Source organism: Lissotriton helveticus, chromosome 4_1 (genome assembly GCF_964261635.1).
Source record: "Lissotriton helveticus chromosome 4_1, aLisHel1.1, whole genome shotgun sequence".
Taxonomy (NCBI): Eukaryota; Metazoa; Chordata; class Amphibia; order Caudata; family Salamandridae; genus Lissotriton; species Lissotriton helveticus.
In genome coordinates this window covers 1,550,504,790-1,550,530,892 of record NC_136063.1, presented here as the reverse complement: position 1 = coordinate 1,550,530,892, position 26,103 = coordinate 1,550,504,790, and the positions used below count along the sequence as shown (strand labels likewise).

Here is a 26,103-nt window from a genome sequence, read left to right as displayed (position 1 = left end):
AACAGTTATTGCAACTAGCCCGCCTAGCTACTCATTGTGTGCATTCAGTAAACTAAATAGTTGCAGCTAGATTTTGACTTTTTAATTTTCTTGGCTTTTCAAAAGGTTAACGTGGTCTGAGTGTCTCAGTTCAATTAAATCATACTTGAATAGGCAAAAGGTTTGGCTCTGCACACTTAGCCTGGCCAAGCTCTAATGAATATTGGTCTCGACAACATTTAAAGTGTCACAAACTATGTCACTCTGTCTCTGCCAGCCACAAGAAAGTGCAAAAGAGAAAGCTTGATATGTGGGACATTAAACTAGATAGGCTTTTGATTGAAAGGCTGAATTGTAATAACCATAATAATTATTGTGTCAGTCAGGGAGCGTGGCAGACAGAGAGCCAACCCAATTAATCTTTAAATTCTGCAATGAAGAATTGCACAGCCAAATCTCCAAATGTGCAAGAGTAAATAATTGAACAATACAAGCTCTTGATTTATTGTCTACACAAAATGAGAGAGTTTAGCAATCAATCTTATATAATTTGTCCAAACACAAAAATACACAGCAATAAAACGGCGCCTGCTTACTGTAGCCAGCTCATCAAACTTTCCAAAGAGTTCATTCAGAAGTTTCACCAGCTCCTGAGCAGTGCACTGCGATGCCAAACTAGTGAAGCCCACAATGTCAGCGAATAAAATGCTGAAAGAGAAGCAAAGAAGCATTAGTAGTGCTGAATTTTCCACCAGGTGCCAAAATATTCGCAAAGTGCACTAATGTGATACTTGCAACAAACATACTTGATACATTTGCTATGCAAATACAGGGTCCTTTCCTGAAGGCGCCTGTTTTTCTGTGCCTGCTGAGCTTACAGTAAATTTATTTAGCTGAATATTTTTCAGAGTAAATACCTTATTTTAGGGAACACAGCCCGGAAACAGAAACCTGCTCATTGTTTCTGAGCCTTAGGGCCATATGTACCAAAAAGTCATTTTGCGATTCTCAAATAGAGATTTGTTGTGAATCGCTATTTGAGAATCGCAAAATGCTATGTATGTAGCATTTGCAATACATTTTGTGAATCCTACATATTCTTTAATGGGATTCGCAATTAAGGAATACCTCCCCATTTATTCCTATGGGCCTAGAGGCCCATAGGAATGACTGGGAAGACATTCTCAATTTGCGTTTAGCAATTAGCGAATAGCAAACTGAGAATGCAATTTCAAGGGTGCAGGGGTGTCAACAGGACACCCTGTTGCACCCCTGAAATAAGCATGGGTGCACATGTGGCGCACATATGAATGTGCTTCACATTGAACTTTGAAAAATGCTAAAAAGTGCATTTTTCAAAGAAATCGCAAATTACCCCCAACTTGAAGTTGGTGGTAATTTGCGATTCCTTAAGGCCAAATTGCACTTTTTTGGTGCTTCTTACATTGCCTTTAAGGAATCGCAAAATTTGCGATTCCTTAAATGCAATTGCAAAATAAGGAATCGCAAATTTTGCGATTCCTTATGTTGCCTTAATACATACCATTTGGCACAATTGCATTCGCATAGGCGGAATTTGCGCATGCAATTTTGCTTGATACATATGGCACTTACAGCCTGATTCATGAAGAAAGGAATCTGCGACTCTCAACTTGCGATTCACAGCGAATCGCAAATGGAAAGGCGCAGATCGGAATTCATCATAGTTAGCGAGTAAATAAAGCGATTCGCACACGGGCGCTAAAATCGATAGCGAGAAAATAAAATCGCCGAAAAATCGCTATTACCCAGATATTCCGTCTCTATTTTGCGCCATCGCAAATCCCCATTAGCGACATCTCGCCAGTAGCGAGATCGCACTAACGGGAAGTCGCTTTTCGAGCGCCGTGATGACATCACAACCAGGAAGCAGGCAGTTCCCACCCCCATTCTGAACTGCGAGGCTGATCGCGAGGCTGCAGCTAAACAGAGCTCCTACCGGGACACCTCCAAAGTAGCGCAATTTACCCATTTGCGACAGTAGCAATGTCAGAGGAGTCTGCACCAGGACCCAGTGACACCGGGCGCAAGAGAAAGCTCAAGTTTTCCGAGCAGGAGTTGGAGCAGCTCATCGAGGGAGTGGTTGAAAACCACGCAAAACTTTTTGGAAAGGACTCCCGGAGGGTGCCAGAGATGGAGAGACGTCGCATCTGGCTAGGAATCTCAGCTAAAGTGAACGTTGTGGGCGTGACACACAGGTCACTGGACGAGCTCAAGAAGAGGTGGTATGACCTCCGAGGTCGTGCCAAGGAGAGGGCGGCAGAGAGGCTGGGCGAGACATCTGGTACTGGGGGCGGAGAACCTACTGTCCCTCCCAATACCCCCATGGAGGACCGCGTGGAGGACACCCTTGAGACAGAGGCGTGCATAGGTGTCACCAACCTGGACTCATCCCGACCCAGCCAAGACAGCCAAGGTAAGTGGCATGCGACTGCGACCCTGTCCCCTAACAATGGTCATGGCCCTATAGCCTCCCATATACATTCCAAGTCATTCAAACCATGCACATGAGATCATGGCCACAAGCATTGTGGGACATGTAGTCTGCCCATAATGTAAAAGAACCCCAATGCAGCCTCACATATCTCAAAATAAGCAATCGCTAAGCCAGGCAGGGAATGTCAACCAGCATGCATGTAGCAACTGTATGTGTGACAGATACATGCTATTAATGTAAGTCCAATTCCCCTCACAGGTGGCGCCGACTACAGCAGCGACAGCGACATGCTGCAGATCGATGAGTCAGAAGAGGATGCCGAGGAGGTGCCAACACCAACACCTCCTGCACCATCAGGCGTAGCACCACACCCCGCAGCCAGGGCAACACCAACAGCTCCAGCACCATCATTGGCAGCACCTAACCCTGCAGCCAGGGCAAGACAAACAGCGCCAGCACCGTCCGGCGCACCACCTAACCCTGCAGCCAGGGCAAGACAAACAGCGCATGCACCATCCGGCGCAGCACCTAACCCTGCAGCCAGGGCAAGACAAACAGCGCCAGCACCATCCGGCGCAGCACCTAACCCTGCAGGCAGGGCAACACCAACAGCTCCAGCACCATCATCGGCAGCACCTAACCCTGCAGGCAGGGCAAGACCAACAGCTCCAGCACCATCAGGTGCTGCACCTTTGCCAACCACAACTCCACCACCAGCGGCACCATCTACTTCTGGTGCAGCTACTGTGGTGACTGTGCACACACCCACTGTGGGCAGCCAGCAGAGCAGGCATGTCAGGGCTCGCCACCATGACACATCACACAGCGGCAGGAGGGGGATGGCTGTGCGCATGCCAGGCATGAGCACTGAGCGCCGGATGCTACGCATTCACCAACAGCAGGCACAACGGCAAGGGGCCATTCAGCTGCAGCTACACAACATCGGCCGCAATGTGGCCAATGTGGGTGATAGGATTGAGCGCATGACGGCAGCCATGGAGGCCAACACTGCTGCACTCATATCGCAGCGCAACTCCGCCCGCCGACGCCACCGGCAGCTCCTTACGCGCCTGACAGCCTACACCCGCTCAAACTACATGATTGGGAATGCCACCTCCCAGCTCTCACGACGGTGCCTGGCGCAGCAGCAGCAGCTAATCCAATGTGTCGAGGATGTTGGACGGGTGTTGGAGCAGGTTACCACTGCCGTACTGGCACTCCATCCTACTGGTGAAGGCAATGTGGGGAGGGACGACACCAGTGAGGGCGCCTCCAGTGTCAGCAGCCTGTCTGCCTCACTGGTTGGCGTGTTACACCGCAGCACCAGGCCCACTGCAGGGACACGTGCCGTCCCAGAGGAAGAGCCAGAGCGGCGTTTGGGGGCTGCGCGCCGGAGGCGCAATTGAGTTACTTGAACATTTCCTAGATAATGCTGATGATACAAGCATGTCCAGTGGCTAGTTAGGAGCAGTATGGCGCAATACTGCTGCAATATTATGAATGTAGACATTACGTTATTATTGTGGATTTAACAATAATATTTATTCATGCAACATACATGGGCCTCCAGTCATTATTTACATTGCCATGCAGTAGTGATTGTTGGGTGAGTGGATTGTGGGCTTCAGAAACTGTTCATAGTGATGTGGTTGCGCCGTCTGTGTCCTTCAGCAGGGTTCTCCCCGCGTGCATGACGCACATGTGCTGGTGGACGGTCGTCCCCTTCAGACTCACTGCCAGAGATCTCTACTGGTATCCGGCGCTTGGTTGCAATGTTGTGTAACATTTCGCAGACAGCCACAATGCGGCAGCACACATCAGGACTGTAGTACATGGCCCCACCTGTCTTGTGCAGTATGCGGAACCGGCTCTTGAGTAGCCCAAATGTCCGTTCTATACAATTCCTTGTCCGTATGTGAGAAACATTGTACCGCCGTTGCTGTGGTGTAGCCGGGTTGAGGTATGGGGTGAGGAGGTATTCCCGGAGGGCGTAGCCACTGTCACCTGAATGAGAGGAGCAGAGGGTGAGTGCCTGTGCTGCGCAGCTACATCATTGCAATGTGTAATTGTTGACAATGTGTACTTACTAAGTAGGTGTCCTTCCCCAAATTCTCCCCTGGCCAGTCGTGTGTGGAGGCCGCTGTGCCGGAATATAAAAGAGTCATGGGTACTCCCTGGGTACTGGGCCACGATGTCAGTAATGATAGTCTTGGCATTGCAGACCATCTGTATGTTAAGGGAGTGGTATGACTTCCGATTCCGGTACATGTACTCCGTCGCAGCTGGTGGGCAGATGGCAATGTGGGTGCAGTCTATGCATCCTATCACAGATGGGAAATGGGCCACATTGTAGAAGTTTAACTTTGTCAAGTCCAGTTCCTGTTGGCTGGTGGGGAATTTGATGTGTCGGTGTAGCTGGGTGAGCATTGCGTCAACAAAACTCCGGAGGCAGCGTGACATGGTGGGCTGGGATATCCCCCCTGCAGCCGCTACTATCCCCTGGAAGCTCCCAGAGGCCAGGAGGTGCAGGCTACACAATACCTGTACATGTGTAGGCACAGCATTGGTCCGCCTTGTTGGGTGCTGCATCAGGGGGTCAAGGTCGTGTATGAGTTGAATTATCATGGCCCCATTTAGCCGGTACTTCGCATAAATCTGCTCCCTGGTTTGTCCCAGCAGGGTGATTCGCTGGCGGAATATCCTCTCCTGTATTCTGCGTCTCCTCCGTGCTGCTTGCTGTAGCCTTCGCCGCCTGACCAGCATGTACATTCCTGGCATTGTGAGACACCAACTGCTGCTGCTGCATCTCCTTATGTGTGTTTGGTCAGCCCTTTCCCTGTTCCTGATTGGCCAACGGTTTTTCAAAATTTTCTCTAATGACTTTTATGGTTACCACCTGCTTTGGGTTGTCCTTAATTTGCGCGGCGCTAATAGAGAATTTGAGGTTTTTCGCTATTAGAGAATTTTCATGAATACCGATTGCGCTTGTATTGCGGATTCGCTAAATTTATTCTCTAATTCCGTGCTTTGGCGCAAACCTACTGGGATTCTGAGATTATATTAGCGAATTCGCAATCTTTGGTTAGCGCTTTGGTTATTTTCTTGATGAATGCCGATTTGGGAAATTGCGTCCGCAATAGCATTTTCGCTGCTATTGCGCCCGCAATTTAGCTTGATGAATCAGGCTGTAAGTGTCTGAGAATGAAATGCAAACTCGCAGGCACCGCTGTCGTTAGGGGTGGAGAGATTCTGACCACACAACCTGTTCGCAATGCTTGAAAGGCCTAATTTACAAACCTATTGCACTGGGTTTGCACCACATATGTGACGCAAACTAGTGCAAAACATTTTTCTTGGATTTACTTTCAAGGGCAAAACTTGTTTTGATCTGGAAAGTTCTCTAAAGTAACACAAAGCAAAGCTTTACATACTCTACACCAGATGCGTCTAACATGGGTGGTACATGGGCATCCCTGTGCTACCACCTATGCTTTTTGCTTTTTGGCACAAATCCCTTTCGACTAACAGTAGACAGGGCTTTGCACCAAAAAAAATTAATGAAGCAGGTGTTAAAAGGAGATATACTTTTATTTTTATTTTGTTTTTGACTTTGCCGGTGTACTGCATTACACAGCACACATACTAAGTGGGGAATTTTTTACAGTTTGACTTGGCATAGAATTTTGTATTGGAAGGGTACACCTCCAGTGCACAACCCATGCTATCCTCATGCGACACCCTTACACTATGTTGCGAACTTGTGTGCCCGGCAGCATGGTTGTGTGCAGGTGCTAGTAAAAGGAAAGGAGAGAGCCTTATCTTTGTAAATATGCACCTTCCTCCTCCTTTCCTTTCATGCAACGCAGCACACCAACTTTGGGTGCTCCGTTGTGTTGTGTGACTTTTTTTATGAAGGCTGAGCAAAGGTTGGCCTGACTGACACTTTTCATGTTCAGGTCAGGCAGCCAGTGCTGTACAAGCGTTAAATGTGCAGGCGCCTTGCTGCCTGAGGTAAACTTTGCTGGGCTGAAGATTTCATACCCCTCAGGGCATTACCTCCTCAGCCCGACAATGAAACTATCTGATTTGCTTATTGTGAACAAGGACCAAAGAACTACAGAGAAATTAGCCAGACAGGCGAAGAGTTTTGGGTCCCACCCCTCAAAATTAAAGCAGTGTCAACCTATGTATGACATGACAGTGAGACCCCCAAGGGGGCGTGGCCTGACAACATGGCCGGCTAGACGTGTCTCTGCGCTGCTCCTGCCCCAACGGACAAAATCCTATTTAAATCCTGGCGTGATGGTGACCTTCGATGCACTGGATTGATAACAGAACCCCCCCTGAGTTTGTGGATCATGGTGGGGACGAAAGACAGTGGCCTGCAACGTCGCAACGGGTGGCCAGAGACCCGCTGAAATTCTGTCCCCCAGTGCACCGCGGCCACCATGTTGTGGTAATAGCGGAGGACGGTGGCGGACACCCCCCCGGGCTTGCTGACGGGCGTTGGAGGTGCCTGTGACTACAGGCGAGGTCCATCAACATTATCTGATGAAGGTGAGGCCCCGGGTGGAGGTGCCAGTGCAGTTGGACGGCCGCTTATGGCTGCAGAACGGGTAGCGGGCTGCTGGGAACGAGCGCAGGTCGAGACCTGTGCAGTGGGGCCTGCTCGCCTCTGCCCAAAAGTGTCTGGAATTCTGGAGTGGCGGCACTGGAAGACAGAGTGAAATGCCTCGGGCCTCCTGGGGAGCTGGGAGGAGGCCCGTGAGCCCTGCCGCATGGTGAACAGTGACTGCGGCCTAAGTAGCAGCCTGCAAGTGTAGGGGGTAGAAGCGCCTGCAGTGAACTGGGAGACACCACTGGGCCTGAAAGACCAGACATAGAGCTGCTGACCTGAGACGGAGGCTCCAGCACAGAAGGTGAGGTGCCCCCCAGGGGCAGGGCCTGGAACACTTGCTCCTCTGGTCCTGGACGACGAGTCCAGCTGGGGAGGTGAGAAGACACTCTTGGCTGCCACCAAAACCAGGAGCCCCGCCCAGAGCCATGATCGCTCGATTGTTCAACTTTAGAGACCAAGACGCGATCCAGCAACATATCCGCACTAATGGCCCACCCAGATTCGAAAACCAGGATATCCACATCTCTCCCGGACTACAAAAAAAAGGTGCAGGACATGCGTAATAGCTTCCTGGGTGTGAAATGTCGGATGTGAAACCTCAACATTAAATATAGCTTAATGTTTCCAGCCAGGCTTCGAGTACAGTATGAAGTCAAGGTGCATTGCTTTGATAACTCGGCGGAGGCAATGGACTGGATGGACTCGCTGGGCTTGGCCGGTCAAGACCAAAACCACGGTTGGCAGGAACAGAGGAGGCGGAGTGGTCGACAGCTGAACCGACAAAGACATGATGAGGAACAACAGTCGGGAACCCGGGAGCTGACAGATGGAGGATGTATCATGGTGGGACCAGATGGCACACTCCTCACAGAGCGGGAGGCGATTCCAACGCAAAAACAGTTCACTCGGCTATGCTTGGTACAAGAAACACAATCAGAACTGGGGGGTGCCACCGGCCCACTGGGTGAGGGCTCTAGCGATGGCTGACTGGCGGAACAGGAGCTGTGATCGAGGTGGTCTGGGTCATGGACACTGCGAGTACATGCTCTGCACCGAGGGGCACTGGACTTTATTGAGCTTGAGAGGGAGGGCCATGGGCCAGGGGACACAGTAGGGGGGATTGGGGGAAAATATTTTGAAGAGTTCACACTATCTTGCTAATATACATTTTTGGAATGGCTGGCTGTCGTGTGCTGGGGTGACCCGGCTAGGCAATTGGTCGGGTGGGGCCATGCAATGCCAGTCAGTCAGTTACATTTTGGTGGTTGAGAAGGGGGTTGCTTGACTTGGGAAAGTAAGTGGTTTGATACTAGTTAATTCAAGTTGGGTGGGGTGAATCAGAGGGCGGGTGGTACTTTGGGGTGGGGTTCTGAGTCCTCAGACCAGGGTTGGGTTGTGAGAATGAAGTGCTACTGCCTGTGGTTGGGGGTGCCAGGGGTTTCCATTTTGGTTCTGTTGGGGATGATGCCGGGTCTGGTCTTTGCTGTACGGGTAGAGGTCTGAGAAGATCATATCATGGGGGGTCATGCTACAAAGTGATAGGGGGTCCCCTACAAGACTACTGGGCGCGACGCCAAGCACAATTGCGGACTCTTGCAAGGTGACACACAGAGGTATAAACTAATGACGTGAAATGTTTGGGGGCTCAATAATAGGGTCAAACGGATCCGGGTGGCAACCTATCTTAGACGCTATGGGATAAGTATAGCTCTGCTTCAGGAGATGCACTTATGGGGGACTGTCTTAAATATGTTCAACGTAGATGGAGGGGTCAGTTTATTGCTACCTCCTACCCGGGGTTTGCCAGGGGCATGCTTATATGGGTGGCACCGGGGGTTCCCTTTAAGGCTTAACACACAAAACAAGATCCTGAGGGGAGGTTTGTGATGGTGGAAGAGACGCTGGATGGGCGTAGTGTATGTGTAGTGAATATCTATGCCCTGAATAGTGATGATGGGGGTTTTTTAAGTTGAGTCTTGGGGGAGTTGGATCTGGATCCTGACAAGGAATTGATTGTGGCTGGAGATTTTAATTGTGCCCTTGATGGGGAATTAGAGAGACACCCCCCAAAATTAGATGCCAAACCCAATACCAGAGAAGCGATGGGCTAGATGCTTCAAAATTATGGCTTATTATATATATTGCGACACCGCAATCCAGATGACGATCTGGATTGCGGTGTACTCGTGTCACACACTTGCTGCCAATACCTATAGTAGACTAGATTACTTCTTTATCCAAAGGGCGACGGCGCATCGTATAGTGGAGATGCAATATCTGGCCCGCTATTTGTCTGACCACTCCCCACTTCTAATAACGTATTCGCTGGGCCGACCACGGTCCAAGATACCGCTATGGAGGCTCAACACTGAAGCTTTTGGGGACCCGGCCTATAAGGGCGCCATATCGCACGGGGTGGAAGCCTATTTTGAGACGAACTGGGGCTCTGCTAGCACCAGGGCGATCGAATGGGATGCAATGAAGGTGGTGGTACGGGGGTATGCATGTCTACTGAGGTGGGGGTTAAAAAAGTGCTAGAGTGAGACCTACGCCGGCAGGAGGAACACTTAAAGGCTCTGGAGAAGGAGCTTCCCACGAATAAGGAGGCGTCGGCTCAGTGGGAAGACATGCAACGGAAGATTGTGGACATATGGGACTCACTGGGCAAATTCAATAAAAATGTAAGCAAGCGTTGCTGGTATACAGAAGGAGATAAGGCTGGTCGGTTATTAGGGCACGTGATTCGGGCGGAGATACAGCCCCTCCAAAGTTTGGCACTAAAAATGACCTTGGCCGGGTGGTCAATATGCAACACGAGATTAACAAAACATTCTGGACCCACTTATGTAGAATATACTCTGAGCCTGACAACACGGTGGCCCCCGAGGTGGTGGAGACTTTTCTGGCGGGGTTGGAACTGCCTTGTATGGACCCGGAGAGTCAGGAGGTATTAGGAGCCCCCTTTAGAGGGGAGGAGATACGGGTGGCGATCGCCCATCTGAAAATTGCTAAGTCTCCTGGGATGGACGGACCAATTCCAATGTTGAATGTGGACCTTACAATGATCAGCCAGGTGTTGGCCAATAGGCTCCTTCCATATCTTTGGCAACTGGTTCATGAAGACCAGTCCGGGTTTATACCGGGCAGGAACACGCTGCGGAATATTCGTCGCCTCGTCAATTTTATGCAATCATTGGAGGGACACGCCCAACAGAGCACCTTAGTGTTCCTAGATATCAAACAAGCATTCAACTCGATCAGGTGGGACTATCTATGGCAGGTACTTCTAAATATGGGACTGGGTGAGGGTTTTGTCAGCTGGGTAAAATTGCTCTATGCCCATCCGGTGGCGAGGGTTCGCACAGGACGGTATGTGTCAGACATAATACTCATAGCAAGGGGACGTGGCAAGGGTGCCCGCTCTCCTCCTTGCTGTTTGCCCTGGCAATGGAGCCATTGGCCTTCCACCTCCGCGGGGTACTTGAGGGACAGTGCATACGGATTGGGGGTTTAGAGCATGTCGTATCCCTGTATGCGGATGACGCGCTCATATACCTGACTCAGCTCACCCAATCCTTACCAACCATGATTGCTGCACTAGCACGGTTTGCTGCTGCCTCTGGGCTTTCCGCCAACAAAACAAAATCTTAGCTTTACGTTATTGGATCAGAGAGTGATTGGGAGGGAGCCCAGCGTCCGGTGATGGAACCTCCTTGGTCAGAGGACACACTGCGATATCTGGGGATATGGATCGACAGGACTCAGACCATTTTCTATCAACATAACATGGGGAGGATAATCCATGGCCTATGGGGTAGTATTGCCTTTTGGAACACACTTAACCTCTCCCTAATGGGGAAGATCACCTTGATAAAGATGGTGGTCCTGCCTGGATGTCTCTATACAATGCAAGGGTCCTTTTTTGAACTCCTTCACAGAGAATTCAAGGAGCTGGATGCACTCCTGGTCCTATTAATGGGGAATGGGAAGAGATGCCTGGTTAGTCTTGAGATCATGAAGCGTAGGTGGGGCAAAGGGGGTCTAGAGGTCCCAGATTTAGAACTTTACTATTTTGCAGCGCAATTGCAACATGCCATAGCCTGGCTGTACACAGACCCCTCGTGGTGTAGTGTAGTTCCTATATTCCCAATAGGCTCTGCGCATTGGAATAATATATTCAACAGTGTAGACATAGGACTGAGGTTAACTAGGTCTCTACTGACTATATTAGACTTAAGGTTTGCCAGCAAGCTCAGAAGTCACTAGAAACTTTCTCGAATAAACGAGGAGGAGTTTAACCTCCCTGGATAGACAAGAAGGGATTAGCTTCTGACAACCATAAAACATGACAACTTTGCTCTCCCTGAATAAGAGTATATCTCTAGAGTCGTGTGAAAACAAAAGACAGCTATTTCACTCAGTCAAAGGTGCGTACTTAGTTTCACCAGATTGCAGAGAAAAGAGAGACGGGAGTTTTCAATAAAAGGTAAAATTTATTGAGCAGTCTCCTTCCTCATACAAGAGAAATGAATTGCTACAATTGCAATACTTATAGTAAAGTAAAGTGCGTATAGTAAAAGCAGGATTATAAAATAATACTGTAAAAGCATTGATATGGTTTCTTAGCCATATGATACTTTAAAATAGATAAAATATTTACATACATATATACATTGACTAATCGTACTCAACTGGTGCTTCTAAATACGCCTACCCCGGTGTACCTGACCTAAGCCTAATACGTGGGAAGGAGTAAGTAAGTAGCAGTTTAAGTTAAGTTTGTTTTGCCAAGAATCTGACTCAAGAATTCTCTGTAAGGGTTTAGTCAGTTCAGTACCTGGGTAATAGAATGCAGGAGGGCTGGTATCTCTCTCTCCGGACTCGATATCCCAGTCACCCGCAAGGGTAGGCTGGAAACGCCGTAGCTGGATTTTCTCGGCAGGAAAAAAGACAGCGTCTTTCTCAGCGCGTCAAAAGGGAGGGGCAGCATCCATGGGCTCTCGCATCAGCTGGGCTCTCGGGCAAGTAGATAGCTGCTCCAGAATCACCACCACCGTGTGTTTGCTTAAGGCAGCGTTGGTATATTTATACCTGAAAGGTGCCGGGTTTGACGTAAGGCTGGACATAAGACGTCAATAAAGATGTCACTAAGAACTGGCCATTCTTACAGTGCTTTACAGGAGTTCTAGGATGAAATCAAAACAAAGGCAATGGGGATTTCCCAGGTTGCTGGAGGCTTGGTTTTGTTTAGAGAACTCGGTGTGCTTTCTAGGGGGCTGGAGGAGTAGTCTTGCTTAATGTGACAGCATGTGCTACGACGAATTATGAATAGGGTTTTTATGCCATTGTATGGATATTATTGATTTATAACCGGACAAGGGCATAAAATAGAAATATCGAATCAGGTCCCCAGATAAACACACTACAATGGGAGAAGTCACTACTAGAGGGCACTTATGGAGATCGACAGCTAGGAGTGCTTCTCTGGCGGGCGGGGGGCAGCGAAATCAGAGTCCTCCATTGGTGAGACTTATAGCGGCAATATGGAACTGGGTGGTACGACGACTGATTCGGGATCCGCCGTTTGCCCAGGAGGCGAACTTCTGGCTCATGCCACCCTTTGCTCACATAGACCAGATTATGTCCACGGATAAATGGAAAGATGGGGGCTGCCTGATGCTATCTGACCTTTACCCGGACAATAAATTCATTACTTATCAAGAGGCGGTGAGTAATTTTGAGCTGGGATCGGGGCGGTTTCTGCAGTATGCTAAGGTAGCGGCGACGGCGCGGCACCTCTGAGCCTGGTTTCCAGAAGCCCCAGAGCACACTCACACCCTGGTCACTATGATCACCATGGCTGGGGGCCGGAAGTTTGTTACTCACCGCTACAGGGCATTGAGAGAGGATAAGAAGAATAGCCCCTGAAAAATAGAAGATAATTGGCAGTGGGTGTGTCCGCAGGAGATTACACCTCGAGACTGGGAATAGATACACAAAGGGGTACGGAAGGTATCAGTATGCAATCGCTTTAAAGAAATTCAGTATAACATAATACATATGGCTTCATGCCATTGATAATTCCAGAGACCCACACTGCCCCAGATATCGTAGCGCTCCGGCGGATTTCCCGCACATGGTGTGGATGTGCCCAATGATCCAGAAATACTGGCTGACGGTCCTAGAGGACCTGACCAGGATAACGGGATGGGTAATTGACCTGGACCCGCGCGCTTGTCTGTTAGGCTTGATTCCCCGAGATCCTAGGCGCAAGATGAGTAGGCGGTTCCTGGTTCTGGGCCTCGTTATAGCCAAAAGGCATATAGCGATGCATTGGCTAACACAACAGGGGCCACTAGTGGTAAAGTGGACAACAGATTTGAGGGAGTGGGCATTGGCGGAAGAAGTGCATATGCGTAACACCAGGAGAGATAACAAACTACTTGAAGTGCTGCTGGCGTGGGGAGTGATGATCCAAGAGATAGCAGGACACACCGCACAATCCACACAAGCAAGCTCAGAGCTGACGCCTTCTGCAGTAGGGACGGCCCCAGGTTCCAGGAGGCAGACACAAGGGGGCACAGTATGGAAGATACGATGCATAGACCTTGAGTTATCCAGACCCGGCAAGGGGGAGGGGGAGGGTATGGATGGAAAGTGGTTCAGGGAGGGTTCATGCGGGGGTTGGATGGGGAGGGAGGAGTTAAGTTGCAGTTAAGTTCTGATGACGTTCATAAAAATGAAAAGGAACATTGAAAATGAAAACTCCTCTACTGGCACGACCTGTGGTCTAATTCATGACTTGCATTATTACGAATTTGTGCTCCACCTCGGCTGAGGCGGAAGAGATCAATGTTGGTTATTGTAAATTGTCTGCTGATATGGAGGAACACTTATTAAAGAAATAAAAAAAAAAAAGACAGTGAGACCCCAAGTCCGTATGAGATACCCACTCCCAGAGGTGATTGTAAATAAGAGCAATTCTAATTCTTGGAAACCCCACAGGTAAACATTTGGAGATGCAGTTTGTCAGCCATTACTGGTGTATGCTCAGGGGAATAGGACTAGGGTACTCTAACAGCTGTGAGTGATTTTCAGTGATCAGATATAGCTCCTACTATAGGAAAGGTGGAGACCACTGCTCTAACAGAATGAAGTGTGCGTCAAGATTATTTTAATCAGTACTATTGTGAAAGCACACCACAGGTCTCCATTTTACCACTGCCTGCTGGTAGGTAGGGTGCTTTCTCCAATCCATTTTGACTGTTTACTGTTGCGCCACTAGGGTAAAATACGACTTTGACATTCCAGAGCAGCACTTTACTCGACCTCTGAAACCTCAACATTTTTAATTGCAACATCATTGAAACGGAAAAGGTTTAAAAAATAAACAGATGTGGAGGAGGAGCCTAGCGCGGGACCAAGATGGCCGCGTGATTGTGTAGCTCCGTGAGACCCGCTCCGCCGCTCGTCTATCCTGTCATATATCCTGTTACCCGAGGGCACCATTCGATGGGTGATTGATGTGGCTACGTCCTGGTGCAATTGTGGCCCGCGGGATCCATTCCTACCCCCTCGAATCGTCGTCCGAAATATCGGGCCTACCCGTTGCCTGCGCAGCGGACTCTGGTGTCATTCGTGGCCGGGACCTAATGTGACAACAGCGGCATGACCCACCGGAAGCGGTGACCCCACCTCGGCTCGCCCTTTGAATTGACTATTGGTGCTGGGCATATCAGAGGGGGTTCCCACATTCCCGCTTGACGACTCGCGATTGGGCTCCCGAGCGTCTGTGAGTTTCGTCCTTTGTGTCGCTGGCTTTATCCTAGGTGTTCCCGGAGGTCGCCCCGTCATGGCTGCCAGAGCAGACTCGGAGAAACCTCTCACTAAGGGTGGCAGGAATCAGAGGTCCGTCCAATCCAATAAACTGGACAAATATACTGTGCCTAGGGGGTCTACGGCTGACCAGAAGCAAACACCAGTCACCGAGGCCACCTCACCGAGGGCCAGCGCAGAGCCTTCTTTGCAGGACATAATGGATGTGGTCACCAGAATCGAAACTTCTATGGCGACTAGAATGGACGCACTCGATCACAAGCTTGACTCGGTTAAGATTGACTTTAACCTCTTGCGCACGGATCACGCCAAGACGAGCGAAAAAGTAAAGTCCCTCGATATCCTGACTTCGAGCCTGGTTGATGATACCGCTGAGCTACAGAGAGAAGTCCGAGCTCTTCAGGCTGCGCGTGACGAAACCAGGAGGCTTCTCGATGACTATGAGGGGCGCAATCGTCAAAATAATGTCCGCATTTTGGGTGTTCCTGAAAATGCGGAGTCGCATACACCAGACCTCTTCGTTGAAGACCTGATCCTTAACCACTTGAAACCAAAGGGTCTCAGTAAGTTCTTTACGGTGGAAAGGGCCCATAGAGTGCCAGGGGGTCCGCCGAAAGTGGGTGCACAACCACGTCCCATGATCGCTAGGGTGCTGAACTTTCGGGACCGGGATGCTATTCTGCAAGCCTCGCGGACGGACGGCCCTCTGCGGTATGAGAACATCACAGTCTCCTTTTTCCCGGATTTTACCCAGGCGGTGCAGAAGATGAGACAGAGCTTCCTCCACGTTAAGCGGAGATTGAGAGACAAGGGGATCAGGTACTCTATGCTACATCCTGCCAAGCTACGAGTTGAAGTGAACGATCGAACTTGGTTTTTTGATAAGGCCGGGGTGGCCTCGGACTGGTTGGACACTGTTAGACCGGATGACGCTGAGGATCATCGACCTGACACGGAGGGTACTCGGCAGGACCCGGAATGAGGACTTTATGTTTGAGTATTTTTCATTGCTGAAGTGGGGGGGAGAGGAATGATCTTTTGGTGCGTTATATTTGTAACATGTTGAACTCTGTTGCTTGTCTCTTGGGATGTATATTCTTGGGGGTCGGGTTGTGGACTACACGGCAGGCGCCTCCTCTTTCTACTTTTAGTAACCATTAATGGGTGGGGCGACAGGCACACTGCTAGTTGGGTTTGGGGCGTAGTCCTGATGCAGGGGTGCAGGGAGGGGGGCGGTCTTCTGAGTTGGGGAGGCGGGTTGTTCCGGGGATTTTGTTTTCAGTTTCTTTTCACATTGCATTGGGTCTCGAATGATATGCGCGTGCGTGATGGAGTTGGGTAGATGTCTGGTTCTACAGTGGTGTTGGGGATTCGGGTGTTGAGCTGGAACGTAAATGGCTTAGGAGACAAGATCAAACGGGGCATGGTTAGCCAGTTTTTCAGCCGCCACTCGCCGGATGTTGTGCTTCTCCAGGAAACTCACCTTGTTGGCAATTGCTGTATGGCACTTCACAGAGGGGGCTATAGACTGATTGCGCATGCTGGGTTTACGACTAGCTCCCGGGGAGTGGGGATCTTGGTGAAGAAGGCTCTTCCTTTCAAAGTGCATGCTACATGGTCTGATCAGAGAGGCAGATATGTAGAGGTGTCGGGGAGACTGGGGGGTAAAGTGGTGACCTTCCTTTCTGTTTATGTTCCCCCTGCATTACAATCTGACACTTTCAAAGACCTTGCACATATATTCCTTTCACTCCCGTTGGACCTCCTGCTTTTGGGTGGGGATTTCAACACTGTTTTGGATGGTGATCTTGATCGTGTCCCGCCTAAGTTGCTGCCCCCGGCGCGCCGGTGGCTGGGCGAGTTCTTAGATTCTTTGAGTTTGGTTGATGCTTTGCGCCTCTTAAATCCTACGCTTAGGAGCTATACTCATCTATCGGCTGCTCATGGGTCCATGTCACGGCTTGACCACGTAATTTTACCGGCTGCAATGGCTGATAGCGTGCGGGAAGCGCGCCACCTGGGACGAGGTATATCCGATCACTCCCCAGTTTGGGTCCGTATTGATATGGGACGGCCCATGGTTGGCAGGGTGGCACCCATCAATGCCTGGCATGTTCGTGACCCCGCTATTAAGAAGGAACTGTGTAGCGCCTCCGAACGGTACTTTCAGCACAATCAGGGGACGGTGGACTCGGCGCAGACTCTATGGGAGGCATATAAGACTGTCCTGCGTGGTGAGGCGCTGTCTCTCATTGCTAGTAAGAGGAAGGGGCGTTTGGCGGATATAACAGCGGCGGAGGCAGAGGTCATACGTTTAGAGAGGGAAGCCGCGACTTCTGCGATGGCTGAGGTTCGCCATCACTTGCGCCTTAAACAAGACGAATATCGTGAGTTGTCTAGGGAGTCGGCAGTGATACAACATAATGATGTCCAAAGTAGAATCTACGAGCACGGAGATAGGGCCGGTAAGCTTATAGCCTGGTTGGAAAGGGGAGATCGCGCGTCCCGATTGGTCCATGAGCTTGAGGGTGATGGTCCTGAGACCTTGACTGATCCGCAGTTGATAGCTGACTCTTTTGGTTCTTATTATAAGGACGTCTATTCCTCCTCGAATGTACACGATTGCTCTGAGCACGCGGATTTGCTCCGTGACATTATTATGCCGGTACTATCGGATGACAACCGGAAATATCTAGATTCCCCTCTCACTGATGATGAAATTGGGGGAGCCGTCGGGAGTATTAACTCGGGTAAGGCGACAGGTCCTAATGGCATCCCTATTGAACTATATAAATTAAATGCACATAAGATAGCGCCACGCCTGCGTGCTATGTTTTTGGAAAGACGAGAGGTCGGGGTTCTCCCCTATGATCAACGCATTGCTAATATTGTCGTGATCCCCAAACCGGGCAAACCCCGTGCTTCTCCCTCCTCTTATCATCCTATTTCCCTGCTAAACGCGGAGCCTAAGATACTGGCTAAGCTGCTGGCAATCAGGTTAGTCAAGGTGATTTCCACTTTGGTGCATCCAGACCAGTCGGGCTTTATGCCACGCCATAATACTGCCCTCAATCTGAGACGCCTCCATGGCGTCCTAGGTAGGGCTAGTGCATTGTCACACCCGGCGGCGCTGGTGTCACTTGATGCCACCATGGCCTATGACCGGATTGAATGGTTGTATCTCTTTGCTGTACTGAAGAAGCTGGGTTTCGGCCCTGACTTTATTGGATGGGTACGTTTACTCTATACTGCTCCCTTGGCCCGCGTGGTGGTGAACAATTGTCAATCGTGCGATTTTGAGTTGGAGAGGGGAACGCGACAGGGTTGTCCGTTGTCGCCCCTTCTGTTCGCCTTAGCTCTGGAACCCTTGGCTGCTTGGATTCGGTGGGAAATGATGATACGCGGTTTGCGGTGGTCCCCGGAGTGGGAGGATAAGATCTCTCTATATGCTGATGATGTGCTCCTTTATCTATCTACACCTCGCTCCTCCCTTGACGTTTTCCTTGACATTCTTAGGGTGTTTGGTGAATTTTCGGGATTCACCATCAATTGGTCGAAATCTGTGATGTTGATGTTATCGGGCGCTCCACCGGTTATTCCGCAGAATTGTCCGCTTCAGGTGACTACTACCGGTTTTGTATATTTGGGTATTTATATTTCCCTTGACGCCAAGGCGAGGTACGCGAATAACTTACAACCGCCCTTAGTTAGATTGCGCGCAGAGGTGGAGCGTTGGCGGTCGTTACCCTTGTCTCTCTTAGGTCGAGCGGTGCTTTTTAAGATGTTGGCTCTTCCACGCTTTTTGTACGTTCTCCAAAATACCATGGACTCGGTGCCTGCCAGGTACTTTCGAGAAGTTGAAACACTCCAGAGAGCCCTCCTTTGGGGTGGCAGGTCCCGCATTGCCTACGCTAAACTCACCCTTGCCTGGTATGATGGAGGTATTGGTCTCCCCGATCTCCGGAAGTATTATTGGGCTTCCCAGCTTGCAGCTATCAACCACATAGTTTATGGTCTTCCTGATGATCCCGGCTATGCTATGGATCGTAGTTTGTCCCCTGGGGGAAATTTGCTCCGTACGTTATATAATCGGCCGGGGCGCTATTCCCTCACGGGCTCTACTTTGCACGCAGTGAGGGTCTGGCATGCGGCCACTAAATCCCTGGGTTGGGAGGGAAAGTTGACCCTTGCAACCCCTCTTTTCGACTCTGCTAAATTGGGTAATTTATGGACTACCAAGGGATTTGACAAGTGGGAATTGATCGGACTCAGTCACATAAAAGATGTTTGGGGGAAGGGGGAGTTGTTGACCTTTGAAGCGCTGCAGGAACGTCACCACCTCCACGCTAGGGAACACTTTCGCTATCTGCAGGTCAGACATGCCCTCCTGTCCCATATTCCGTTGGGAGACTCCCTCCCAGACGCCTCGCCCCTCGAGGATCGTATCTTGGATGGTTACATTCCTGTTAAGACGATCTCCCTGGTCTACCGCAAACTTATTAATCACATGGATGATCCGTTACAGTCTCTCCAAGAGGCTTGGATGGCCGATGGGCTGGAAATGGATGATGAAGACTGGGTTGAGGCGGTTTCTTCCCCACGGGTCGTAGCAATACAGATGAGGCTGCGTTTGGTACAGTTGAAAATTTCACACAGATCTTATGTGACCGGTCCTAGATTGGTGAGAATGGGGTGTATGATGAATGGTGACTGCAAGCGGGGATGTGGGGAGGTTGCTACATTTCTCCACATCCTGTGGCATTGTAATTCCATCCAGACATATTGGCGGGATATACACGAGATCATGAGGTCTGTATTGAGTTACGACATAGGATTGGAGGTGCGTAGATGCCTTTTGAACATCTGGGAGCCCACAGACCTTAATCAATATCTGAGGCAATGGGTCACACTAGCCTGTATGTTCGCCAAACGCAATATAGCGCAACTGTGGGGGGCCACTCAGCCGCCACGGCGTGCGAAGTGGTCTCAGGATCTTGATTGGTGCATGTTCAGGGAACGGGCGGTGTATGTGGCGAGGGGCTGCCCTGAGAAATGGACAAAGATATGGGGACCGTGGAACGCCTATCGGGGAGATATCTGTGTCCCTCCGAACAGGCGACCTGCCTCTGAAACCCTGGATTCCCCTTGATCCCCCGACTTTTCGTATTCTGTTTTATTCTGTACTATATGTCCCTTGCTCCTAGCACTTTGTAATACTGTCGATTTGTCTCCAATGCAATGTTATGTTTATTTCATGTTTATTGTTAATAAAAAGAAATATGAAAAAAAAATAAAAAAATAAACAGATAGTGAACTAAAACGCTCCAAGAACACGTATTCCTTACTAATTGTCTACCTTTTACATCATCATGGAGTAACCTATCACAAGGTTTATCAATCTACTTTTTCCTCCCAAAACAATTGGTGAGGGATAGTGCTATAGTATGTACACACATGTGTTATCAGTAGTCAACATTCAGCTTACTTTATTTTTCTTATCGTGATCATTATTTCTGTCTTTTTCATATTTGTATCCTTCTTTTTTCTTACCTCTCTTGCTTAATTCTTTCTTTTTATCCAACCATCCACCCTTCTTTCTACAAATTCATTTATCTATCACTCTTTTCATTATCCACCCATCCATTCATGCACCTATACCTTAATCTATCACCACCGTTCTCTTTCTCCTTCCATGTTCTGTTCTATTTGCCCCCGCCCCAGTGGGCCATCCTAATATCCTTTTGAATGGCTTTTGATGACATTCTGACTGGAGGCAAAGCAGACTCTGAATAAAGTCAAAAGAGAGGAAAACAAAATTGTAATAGTTTATGCTACCCAGTCTATCTCAAGCTAATAAAGTTCAGGGTTCATGACACCCCTGCCTGCCCTTTCCATCTACCACATGTCCATAACTTATTCCTTTGCTGCCAGAAGTCCTTGGGTGGGTCTTCCAGCACAGTGGATGACACAGCTGCTGAGTGGTGCCTACTGTGTTCCTCTACTGCCAATCAGGGCTAGGGAAGCCAGAATAAAAAGTGCATGTAGACCTAAGTGCAACCCAGATCTCTTGACTGGGGGTGAATGCTTTGATTTGTTCTGCATTTCGTCCATCAAGTGTATGTCTTTTGCTTTCTTGCCCTAAGTGCGCCAGGGGTGCCCAGATGTGGGTCCTGGGCACACTGTGCCACTGGATTCAAGCTATCCTGGCTGATGAGGGGTGAAACCCCGAAATCGGTCCTAGGATGCTTGGTTCAGGTCCAGGGAGGACCTGGATTGGCAGTTTGGGATGGAATGTTCCCATGAGGCACAGGGTCAAGATTGATTTGCATATGGCCAGGTCTGAACTGGGGTGGCATGGTGAACAAAAGAAAGATGGGTTTAACCCAGATCTCTTGACTGGGGTGAGTGTTTTGATTTGTTCTGCATTCAGTCCATCAATTGTGTGTCTTTTGCTTTCTCGCCCTAAGTGTGCCGGGTAAGCCCAGACGTGGGTCCTGGGCTCACTGCGCCAATGGATTTAAGCTATCATGGCTGATGAGGTGTGAAACCCGGAAACCAGTTCTAAGATGCTTGTTTCTGGTCCAGGGAGGACCTGGCTTGTCAGTTCGGGCTGGACTGTTCCCATGTGCCACAGGGTCAAGACTGATTTGCATATGGCCAGGTCTAAACTGGAGTGATGCTGAGCAATAGAATGATGGATTTAACTTCTTTAGCTTATATTTTAGAGTTTTTTATAGTGTGAACCAGAGCCAAATTTATCAGGTATCAGAGCACTTTACATGAGCACCATTTGAATTACAGACGGACACATTCATTTTTGTGAGGTGCAGGGAGATTTAAATGATTTGCCCAGAATCACAGGATGTTGAGCATCGTTGCTGAGACTCGAACCTGGTTCCCCAGCTTCAAGGTCGACTGCTCTAGCCTTAAGGCTACATCCTCTTCCAACCCAGATCTCGTGACTGGGGGTGAACGTTTTGATTTATTTTGCATTCCGTCCACCAATTGTGTGTCTTTTGCTTTCTCACCCAAGTTCAGCAGGACATCCAGTCTCCAGAGTTCAATAAAACCTCACATATGCCTTTGTGAAGGACAGATAGTCAGTACAAACATTGAAATGACTCCCTTGTCTCCCTTTAAATGGAGCATCACATAGCAAAAAACTGGCAAGAAAACTGCATGCATATATATTTTTTGTTTTCTTCAGGAGTACTTATCAACACAACAAGGACGTTACCACTCTGCCAGATAGCAGAATTCAACCAATAGGGGCATAATGAAACAAACAGTAGAAATAGGAATCTCGATCTTCACTCACACTTTTAAATACATTGATGAGTGATTCATTTTTACCTGAGCACAGTGAAAATCCATATGAAAGAAAGCTCAGGGACAAATTAAGACTCTGGCGGTCTTTGACCGACAGACACTTGGTGGCACAGCGGTGGCCTGTCCTATTCCAATATGGCACTTCAGATCACCACTGCTGCTTCAACTGCACTAGGGAACCACCGTTCCATGGTGGTAGCACAGCTGACAGGGGTATCCAATATGCAAGGTAGGACTACCGTGGTACGCCGAGCTTCCCCACCGCCAGCCTTTTCATGGCAGTGAGTCCGCCATGAAAAGGCTGTCAGTAGGGAAATAAAGGGGGGCCTACAGGGCCCCAATGCCTTGCCACCATGGGAATGCATTCAAGGGGGCACAGCATGTGTCCCCCTGTGTGCATGCACCCCATGTTCCAGCACTGAATGGACTCTATAGTTCATGCTGTACTGTAACTGCTTTTTCGTTACCATTGCGGTGCCCATTTTCAGGGCACTAAGTGGGAATGGTAAAAGAAAAGCCAGCCAGACACGAGCTGAACTCGTAATCTGGTGGGCAGATCATGCACAGCTTTGGCAGTGCGGTGCCTGCGCAAAGCTGGTCCAGCACGACCAAAGTCGAAATCAGGCCCTATGTTTTACTGCAGACAGCAGGCGGGATCACTTTAGTTTTGACCAGTGGCTGTACAAAGAATTGCAACTATCAGATTAACCAGCATCCGTGCCTCTATCCGGCACAGGACTGGAGAGGCACGTTCCTTTGGACACTTTCTATGCACTGAAAAATGTGTATGTCATGGGATGTATTTTATTAGTTTGTTTGTTAGTTAGTTAGTTTTGCACACAGAGCATAGTTTACTCTGAATCCAAAGGATGGAGTGTTTTTATAGGGTAAAATTTTTAAATCCCTATATTTTCTTGAGCATTATTACCATCAAAACGTTTTGGGCACAGTGCACACACGAGCATTTTGTTACTTGCAGCTGCCAAAATTAAACTCAAAACAAATCTAGACATAAGCAAGGTAAGTTTATAATTAACCGACCTTTCCTGGTTTGTTCCTCCTTCCTAACTCAATATGTGCTGAGTCTCTATAAATAGGATGAGGGTCAATAAATAAAGAAGAGTCATTTGAATGTACACTGTTAACATTTTCTTTTAGTACTCTATTCTTTCTAAATGCATTTTCCTCATCCTGCATGCTGATTTCATGTAGGTGTAGGTTTAGGAGTATAAAAACAGGTTGGAAATGTATTGCAACTGTGCGAATTATCAGCTCATACCAGTGGCGTAACAAAATGTAAGGGGGATACCCTGCAAGAGATGCTTAAGGGACCCTCACGGCAGTAAGGGCTGAGGGCCCCCCTCCAGTATGGTAAGCCTTATCCCCCCTGCACCACGGGGGCTGCGGGCTGCAGCTGCCTAATAAAAATTACCTTTTCCTGTCACTTCTATTTGTGTCACTTATAAATGAAAACATTTTCAACCTTCGTAGAGCATCAAGCAATGGCTGACGCCTCTGAACTTGTAACTTACACATTTCAATCCTGGTGAAAGTCACCAGTGCATTATCACAACTTTTCACATGCATAAGGGTGGCTCGTAGGCGCATCCTGGGGCATATTACCAAGCAATAGCGATAATTATCGCTATTGCTTGGTTAGAGACAAAATTTTACCGCTGAGCTGCGGCGATTTTTATCGCAGATAAACCTTGGTATTACCAAGGTTTATCGCAAATGCGATAAAAAACGGCCACAATGCATGAATATCGCTGAAAAGTCAGCGATATTTATGCATTACCGAGCTAATGCTCTTAGACATGTTATCCACCTCCCATTGGATAACATGGCTAAGAACTGCTCAGGGCAGGTGTTGGCTTTTGGAGATATTCGCGCTTAGCGCGAATATCTCCAAAAGTTGGTAATAGGAGATAGCGATGTTAGCGACTGTTTCCAGTTGCTAACATCCTGGCACGCCCACTTTGCATGTCATTAGTGATAAATATTACTGACATGCAAAGTGGGGCCCAAGATGGTCGCTATCTCCTACTAGCTGTCGCTAACTGGTGTTAGCGACAGCTAGGTAATAGGGAGATAATTTTATCTCCGCTTTCTTGGCTTTTAAAGCCAGAAAAGCGGAGATAAACCCCCTTGATAATATGCCCCCCTGTTCTCTGTGTATTTGTTTTTCCGCAAACAATACTTCTTTTTTATCCAGCCTAGAAATTAATTTTTACCACGAGAGTGACTTTGATAAACATCATTCCAGTAAAAACCCTGATGGAAAACTATATTTCTTGGAAATCATTTATAGTTTTATTTCCACTGATGATAGAGAAGGTATTTCACTTCATTGCACATGCATTCTACTACCTCCCATTTCTTTGTGATGCCGTATGGCTGGTCAATGTTGACTTAAACCTCTGTGGGAAACTCTCACCATTAACCGAGCAGACTGGCAAAGGCATGGGCAGAAAGAGAATATATTTTTCATGTATGTGAGAGATAAGTAAATGGTCAAGGGTTCGAGGTTGGACTGATGGTACTAAAAGGCATTGTCTTCTTTTCAGTGTTTACAAGGTCCCTTATGTTTGCTTTTTCAAAATTTTTAACACTGTGGTATCATTTGAAGGCATGGGCAGTGGGAGAAAGGAGCACGAATATAGAAACCGAATTACTCACAGTGTTAAAATTATGCTTTAGAATGCTTTGAATGCACAGAAATGTTTATGTGAGATAATGACTCATAGGCAAAAGAAGAAACGCATAATATTTAGAAACCTAGCAAAAAATCTTCAATAATATTAGTCAATCACATGTAGGATTGAGAATGTTTTAGAATGCTTTGCTAATTAATGTGTGTTTTTCAAAATGTTTGCACCAGGCAACCATTCTTAACATGTACATATAATGAGGCCAAAACGTTTTTCTTTTTCACTCGACTCTTGTACACAGTTACATGAGTAAGATGTTTTGTTGTAACTACTTAGCACTGGTGACATCTTTTAGAAATATGCTGACTATAACATCCTGTTCATCCAGCTCATCAACCCATATTAGATCATTTATTTGGATTACAATGAGCTTATTAAAACTGCTTATATTAAATGACGGCTTAGGGACTTTTATGATTGCTGCTTCCGAATAACATTGATAGTTGCTTTCATACTACAGACTAGTCATACACATCCAACTCGTAGTGCATCCTTTAGATTAGGAAGAGAGTTCTCAAGAGAACTTTCTCTCATATAACAAGTACTGTAGTAATTGTTAGGCCTGAGCGGTAAATTCCGTTCCTCACGCAGAATTTGGGTAATTTCACGTTCCGCGGAGACCACGGAATTGCCAGAAATTTCCGCGATTCGTGGAATTTTTTGCTTCTTCGCGCTCTCAAACTGTGATATTTGCCCCGAGCATGCAAACAGCATTCCCAACAAGGAAAAATGGGAGGAACTAGCAGTTCCGCGTGTTCACGGACATTTTGCGTGCTCGCAGAGTTTTTTTTACCTTGTTGCAGAGCTTTCTGAATCGGAAGAGGCATCGCATGAACGACGACACCGTCTTGTGAACTACTCTCATTGGATTTTGACAGAAGATGCCTTCAAAATTGTTAAGATAGTATGAACATATCTTACTGAGTGTTCCTACCTAGTTAACACACACTCTCATTTCATTCCTTAGACTTTTCAGGTGGCCCTGCTGCTGGATTTTTCCTATGACTCCTTCTGGAGAGTTGTTTCCTTGGGGTTTTCTGAAGGCGATTAATTCTATTTTATTTCTGATCTGATTGGATTACTTGTGATCAATTCTACATTATTCTTATTTACATTTGGTTCTGCAGCTGTAGGCAACTCAGCTGAGTTTCCAG

At 48.2% G+C, this 26,103-nt stretch overlaps 1 protein-coding gene across 3 annotated transcripts in view; it reads right to left on the bottom strand.

The window, feature by feature from the left end:
- The window catches only part of ADCY1 (adenylate cyclase 1), a 1,411,272-nt gene that overhangs the window by 875,973 nt on the left and 509,196 nt on the right, over nucleotides 1–26,103 (bottom strand). For all 3 annotated transcript variants that reach the window (XM_078685844.1, XM_078685845.1, XM_078685846.1), the window contains one exon: nucleotides 576–687. In XM_078685844.1, coding sequence (XP_078541970.1) covers nucleotides 576–687 — 112 coding nt within the window. The remainder of the gene's footprint in view (nucleotides 1–575; nucleotides 688–26,103) is intronic.